The sequence below is a fragment of the Quercus robur genome, chromosome 3, assembly GCF_932294415.1.
Source record: "Quercus robur chromosome 3, dhQueRobu3.1, whole genome shotgun sequence".
Taxonomy (NCBI): Eukaryota; Viridiplantae; Streptophyta; class Magnoliopsida; order Fagales; family Fagaceae; genus Quercus; species Quercus robur.
The window spans coordinates 67,975,149-67,982,033 of record NC_065536.1 but is presented as its reverse complement, the minus strand read 5'-3'; the positions used below and the strand labels follow the sequence as shown (position 1 = coordinate 67,982,033).

Below are 6,885 nucleotides of genomic sequence, written 5' to 3'. Positions count from 1 at the left end.
GAAAAAAAATAAAGGAATCACCGAATATGACAAAAATACAATCACATGTGATATTAGTATTACATAATATGAGAATTGTATCATCACATATAATATTTTGATAACATGATATAACAAATTGCCTACTAATAAATACCATACCTGAAAAAGAGGGTTACGGTAGAATTATGTGGTATTACTATGTACTATTATGACAATAATGATAACATAATAATTTTTTTCTGAAAAAAATTATGTAAAAAAAAAAAAAATCACACATCAATTTAAAAGACTTGCCTAACTATATATTTATTATAAGAAAAAAAGCAGCAGGTAGGAACGCTTATTCCTATCCCTCATCAACATGACATAATTGGGTGGCCCCCACAGAATCGCGACATATAAGCTCTTTTTTTGATAAGTGTGACGAAGAATCCTGCGCAGGTACAACTCCAGAGTTTAGAATCATCGTTTACTCCGGCTCTCCGAGTCCAACTTCAACTTGTACGCTTTTTTTTTCTTTCTTTTTCTTTTCATCGTATTCTTTTGCCTTTCTTCCCTTTCTTTTTAGAAACCATAATTATTATTATTATTATCATTATCATCAGCATCTATTGCAGAAGACAATTCACCAAGCCTTGTGCAATTTTCCCCAGATATTAAAGAAAGTATGTGTCCCAATTTTTGTTCTATTTTTTTCCTACAAGTTTCCTATGTTTGCTTTGTCTTCTCAAGGTTTCTAAGCTAACTTGCTTTCTAAGTCCTGTTCTAGTTTGCTTGCTATTGGTACAAGTTATTCTTTCATGGGGTTTATTCAATTTACTCTGTTGGGCACTTGACACGTTAAAGTTGGTAACTTGGATACCCAATATCCTTTTTTTGTTTGTTTGTTTGTTTGGTAATCGTTGAAAAAAAAAGAAAAAAAAAGAGAGGATGAAACTGTGTCTTCTCTGTTCTATTTTATTAATAATCGCCATAGCTGTCATAGTTGTTTCTTGTCATCGTCAAAGCAATCATCTTTTTATTTCCATCCAATTGTATTGTATGTTCTTCTTAGTAGGTAACTATTTTTGCTATGCAGATTTAATGATTAGACAAGGGCTCAATTAATATTTTTGTGTTTTCACACAACCAAATACAAATATGAGGAGAGAATTCTATTAAAACTCATTAAATCACATGTCAGGCTGAGGCTAGTTTCTTTGGAAGGTTGAAGATTCAGAGGCTTGCGGCAATCTGTGCACTCAATGGAACATCCCCACATCAATTTAGTGTTTTTGTTGTTGTTGTGCCCTGTTTTGTTGCAGTTTCAATCTGAATTTTGTTTCCTTTAAGTAAAGCAAGAATTTTGTTCCCCTATGGCTTAGCTAGCTAGTGTTCAATAGAAACTCTTTCCCAGCAAACAAAAAATAAAGATCAAGACTTCCATGTGGAAGACTGGAAGAACAAAGTTTAACTTTCTTTCAAGTTATGCAATTAACTTTATATATCTTTGTAATATAATTTGAGGATTCAATTTCTAGGAAAATTGTCTGAAAAAATACATGGAAACTTAATCAATTGAAGTTGTTGGATGGCTCATCTTGGAATTGTTTATTCTCTTATTCCACAGTTGATTTTGCATTTCAAGAAATTCCCTTTCTTCTTAGCTGTCCTTTGACTAATATTGCTGAATTTATTTGAATTTTGCTGATGACAATAATACATTGCAGAAGTCTAAGTTGCTGCCGCCGAAATTGAAGCCTTATGATGGCTTGTCTTTGTAGTTGCTTTCAAGACAAGGACCCTGAAGAAATTTTAGATGGATCCAGTCATAGAAACATCAGCCATCATAATTCCCCTATTCATAAGTTCTTTGATAAGGTATGCGTATTAGATTTCCTCAACATTTTCCAATTGTTACTGGAGGACCTCTTTCAGCTTTTTTCATGAAGTACCTGTCTTGCATTTTACTTTTTTAAGTGCTAGCACACTACTTCTTGTAGCTCACTTCAAAGTTGTACTACTCGGTGCTTTTGTATAATGGACAAAGTTTGTCTCCAAATTGATTTGAAATTATCTTTTCCAACCCATTATATGAAGATTTATAAGGCCATCCATATGTATTATTTAAACAAGTCACATAACTCACTAAAGAAGCCTTGACTAAAATTATACATGGATGGACTCTTCATTTGCCACGTAATGGGTTGGAGCAAGATAGCTCCAAACCAATTTGGAGCCAAACTTTTTCCTTTTATAATTTAAGAGGCGAGTGAGAGGTGGCTGATTCTTGGTGCTACTGAAGCTGTTTACTTTAATTCATTCCAATCATGATAATAATTATCTACACATCTTAGCTATAGTTCAGTAACTATGAGTGACTCATCCATTTATCTCTTTAAACCATACTCAATCATAATGGAGCAGAATATATGTCAGTAAATGCAACCAGTGATACAGTCCTGACAATTATTTGAATTGCTGGTCATATTTGCATCTATCTAAAGCTTATACCTTCTTTGCTTTCTAACAACATTTTGCTCTCATTTGTAAAATAAATAAATATGGAAACACAAGCTCTGAGGACTGGCACTAATGCTGTTAACCTCTCATCTTGCTTGCTTGGTGTTGATGTGAGTTTGTTAGCATTGACTACCATCTAAATCTGTAAAGTTTGTATCGGATTTGCAAATGTTATATCCTCAAAGTACCCAGTTTCTTTGAATAGTTTATGCTATGTCCTAAGCAATGTTAAGGGTCTGATCAAAGGATGAATATTTAATTGACCCTAAGGAACTTATTTCACTTTTACAAACTGTAAAAATTCACTCAAACTAGCTACATAATCTCTTGAAATGAATTTTTTTTTCCTAGCTGCCTTGCAGGAGTTAGTTATTTTTACAATTTGAAAGGATTACCACTCCTGAGTGAACTACTTCCCTCTTAAGTTCTTGAAAAACTTCAGAGGAATGCTGTCATCCTGTGTCATAGTGTCTGGATTGTAGTTTTGCTTGAAGCATGTTGTAGTTTTGTTTATTAATGTATAGTCCTTCTGTGACAACTGGAAGTATGTAATTATCTCACAACTTTTTCTGTAGATGTGCAAGTTAATTTTCATTAAATTATTTTGTCATTTCAACTTAAACTTGAAATTAGTGACAGGAAATTTACCTCTTAAGTAATTTCCCATTATCTACAGTATGCATCTTTCTTCTGCAATGGGCAAATGAATGCCCCCCCTTTGTCCCATCAGGAGGTAGCTTCTTCAACTCCAAATGGGGCACCTGAAACTATTTTATCTCCTCCTACAACTTTGGCATTTCATTCTGATTTGAGACAAGCCAATGTGCAATGGGATGGACTTGTAACAGGACACCAAAAAGGTGCAGGCGTTTTGCACAGTGAAACACAACTCAGAGGTAATAGTATTCAAATTGGCCAAGACCTTGTAACTCAGTCATATTGCGGAGAGAAATCAAAAAAATGTCACTCAGAGTCTCCAAAGAAGATATCATTGAAAAATAGAGAAGCTGGATATGTTTATGACCATGCATTACAAGAAGAGGAGGATGTTTGTCCTACATGTCTTGAAGGTAACCATTTTTGATAAAGAACCTTATTCTGGCGTGGTAATTATGGTCTCTTGTCCTGATTTGTTTGTCCAACTTCTGAACAGGATTGCTATTTCATTTAGCTAGAAAAGTTTTTTGTCAAAGAATATTTGCTGTTCCGGTTTTCATTTTAACTCTTACCTCCTTCTGTTGACAGAATACACTCCTGAAAATCCTAAGATTATGACACATTGTTCTCACCATTACCACCTTAGTTGTATATATGAATGGATGGAGAGAAGCGAAACCTGTCCAGTTTGTTGCCAGGTAAGCAATTTCTTCATCATACTTCTTTCTCAGTAGGATGGTGGGTTCCTTAAATAAGAGTCATCACTAAACTGTTAATAACTAGAAAAAAAAAAAAAAAAAAAAAAAAAAAAAGGAAGGATTTTTGTTCATCCTATAATCCTTTTACCTCTTCCCCACATGATTAGTAAAGCGCCATAATTACATTGCAATTAACTATCTATGAACTGGTCCTGTAGGTGTTGACATTTGATGAAACAAAGTAATCTCAAATTGCTCACGGCATGTAAAGAGTGAAGATGAAGCTACAATTTCCGAAGCAAATGATGTTAAGCAGAGTTTATGATAAGTTCTCATCATCAACATCGATGTGAGAGACAGAATAGGATCTGAACACATTCTAAATACATGCATTCTAAGAGATTCCCTCTATCTCATGTTAAATTCATTAGTTCAGTTGTTCTTGTTGACTGGATGGGCTGAAACACACCTTTTTTTTTCTTTTTCTTTTTTTTTCTGAATTCTTTTTAGCACCCCTAGTGTTTATTGTACATGACTTCTAATATTGGAAGTCCTGGTGATTTTTTGAAGAAGCTAACCTATGTATATGTGGATAATTGTTGTGATGAAAGTTTCTTCAACTATTGTTTTGGTTGGAAATCAAAATCTTTCAACCACGGCGCCCAACAATTAGAAGGAAACAACAGTAACAACTAACAACACAAGCAAATTGTGTGGCTCATTCCCAGCGGGCTTCTACGTTGGCAATCAAAGATTTGTGATTTTGACTTGACCACCTTCATATGAGATTAATGTAAAACTCTGTGCTAGAATGAAAATTGTAGGGGAAAGATGAACATATGAAATTTTCAACTCGGCACTGCAAGTGCCTGCCAAATGAGACATGGCAAGCCTTGAAACCAGACTAGTGGCAGTCTTTCAAAGGGGAAAATTATTAAACCAAAAATGCTAAAACCACAAAAAATTACACAACTCTTTCTCCACCACTCACAACTTGCCACATGATAAGTTTGTTGGGTCCCAAATAATATTATCATAAATATTAGCAATCCAAAATAACAATCACACAGGAACACAAAATTTACATGGAAAACCCTTTCTCTTTGAAGAGGAAAACAACGGGACAAACTCAGAATAATTTCACTATTGTCAAATCAATTACAATAATTCTTGTGTATGCCTCATGACTAAAGAAAAAAAATCTCTTTTATTTTTCTTTACTCTTACATACACAAATTATCTTTCTCAAAGACAACAATCCTTTTTCTCTATTCTTTTTCTTTTTCACTGTGCGACACTTTTCTCTTTTCTTCTTTTCACCATGCGGCACCTAATACCTAATAAACTTTATTTATATATAACCCTGTCGCCACACCAATCCTTGTAGCACACAAACACCTACTCAAACACAAATTAAAATTTATGAGGTCTCCTATTTCTAATAGAATTTTTTCACAACATGGTTTTCTTGCCACAAAATCGAGCTGGACCCACAACAATCTCCCCCTCCAGCCCACCGATGGGAGGAGATTTTCAATCTATTTCTTCAATTCAATTATGTGTCGATCAAGACAACTCCAAGCTTGATCTTCTTCATTATCTTCATCAACATTGAGAACACTTCATCAACGTCAATCTCTTTCATTCTCAAATAATTAATCTCATCTTGGATTTCTTTAATCCAATCCCTTTGCTCCCCATCATCAAAAGCCCAATTATTCTTAAAGCTAACAATTCGATGTTCTCCATCAATCCTCTTCTCATGAGGTTCAACAATATCTAGTGGAGGATATTGCTCCCCTTGCTCAAGACCTCTAGGATCTTTCACTTCATCGTCATCCCATGTAGCCTTAGCATCTTCATATTCTTCATCACCTACCACTTCTTCTTCTAAAGCACTATTAGGCAATAAGAATTTCACCCTCTTGGTTTCAACACCATTAATCCCAACACTCATCTTTGGAGTCTTCTCAAAATTTTTAATCTCATTAAACTTCTTCTTACAAGTCTTCACATGAGTCCTATACAAACCACAACATGCATGTCCTCTTGCAACAACCAATGGCCCCTTAGAAGTTTCCATCTTCCATTACCAAGGTACTTACAATAACCCGCTCAATCCATAGCCAATGTAGAAAACACATTCATCCTTAAATCTAGAACATGTCGCACATCCTTCAACATTATAGTGCTACCAACATCGGTTTCAATGCACACATCACCAATTCCCACAATTTTTGAGCAACTAGAATTACCCATCTTCACTGTACCAAAGTCTTTTGCTTTGTACGTGGTAAACAACCCTTTCGTAGGGATAATATGGTGGGGGGCTGCAGAATTAACAACCTACTCAACATCATTATTAGCAACATGCTCACACTTTTGCTCTTCAATAGAGAGCACCACAACATCCTCATCAATCACAATAGTTGTAGTACTTTTCTCACTATCATTGTTTTCATATTTTCCTTTATTTTGTTTGTTATTCCAATGCCAACAATCTCTTCTTAAGTGACCCTTTTTCCCACAATGGAAGCATTCTCTAGTTTCCTTGAATTGATATTTATCTTTTGATTGTGACCTATCATTGAATTTCCGATCATTAAGTCCTCTGCTTCTACCTCTACTCTTGTTCTCCGTGACAAAAGCTTGATCTTGTGCATTGTCTATATTTGCATCTCTCTTGCGAATCTCTTCACTTAAAATCAAATCTCGAATATCATCATATCTGAGTTTGCTTTTCTCTGCAGAATTACTCACCACCATTCTCATGGCTTCCCAACTATTTGGTAAAGAAGCCAAAAGTATCAATGCACGAACCTCATCATCAAATTCAATTCCCACCGTGGATAATTGATTTGTGATTGAATTGAACTCATTCAGATGTTGTGCTATAGGAGTGCCTTTTGTCTTCTTCAGATTAAATAACTTCTTCATCAGATACACCTTATTGTTAGCCGACGGCTTTTCATACATGCTAGACAAAGCCTTCATCAAATCCACTGTGGCATTTTTTTTCACAACATTATGTGCAACTGATCTTGAC

The 6,885-nt window shown here is 34.9% G+C and overlaps 1 protein-coding gene across 3 annotated transcripts; it reads left to right on the top strand.

Annotated features, from left to right (window-relative positions):
- The first annotated feature begins 395 nt into the window (after positions 1-395).
- On the top strand, positions 396-4,411 carry LOC126719061 (E3 ubiquitin-protein ligase At3g02290-like). 3 transcript variants are annotated; one of them, XM_050421610.1, is made up of 6 exons: positions 396-483; positions 588-647; positions 1,692-1,842; positions 3,161-3,554; positions 3,730-3,839; positions 4,058-4,411. In XM_050421610.1, the coding sequence occupies exons 3-6, from the start codon at positions 1,726-1,728 to the stop codon at positions 4,082-4,084; spliced, it is 648 nt and encodes a 215-aa protein (XP_050277567.1). In that variant the 5' UTR covers positions 396-483; positions 588-647; positions 1,692-1,725; the 3' UTR covers positions 4,085-4,411. The 3 variants fall into 3 exon arrangements, with proteins under 3 accessions (XP_050277567.1, XP_050277568.1, XP_050277569.1); XM_050421611.1 differs by having other exon boundaries at positions 414-483; positions 600-647; XM_050421612.1 differs by lacking the exons at positions 396-483; positions 588-647 and adding an exon at positions 699-1,039.
- The last annotated feature ends 2,474 nt before the right edge of the window (positions 4,412-6,885 follow it).

Excerpts from the sequence above, each read along its gene's own strand:
- LOC126719061 (XM_050421610.1), top strand. The coding sequence starts at position 1,726 with ATGATGGCTTGTCTTTGTAGTTGCTTTCAAGACAAGGACCCTGAAGAA. Across the intron at positions 1,843-3,160 it reads TTCATAAGTTCTTTGATAAG|TATGCATCTTTCTTCTGCAA; the intron begins GTATGCGTATTA and ends CATTATCTACAG. Across the intron at positions 3,555-3,729 it reads TTGTCCTACATGTCTTGAAG|AATACACTCCTGAAAATCCT; the intron begins GTAACCATTTTT and ends TTCTGTTGACAG.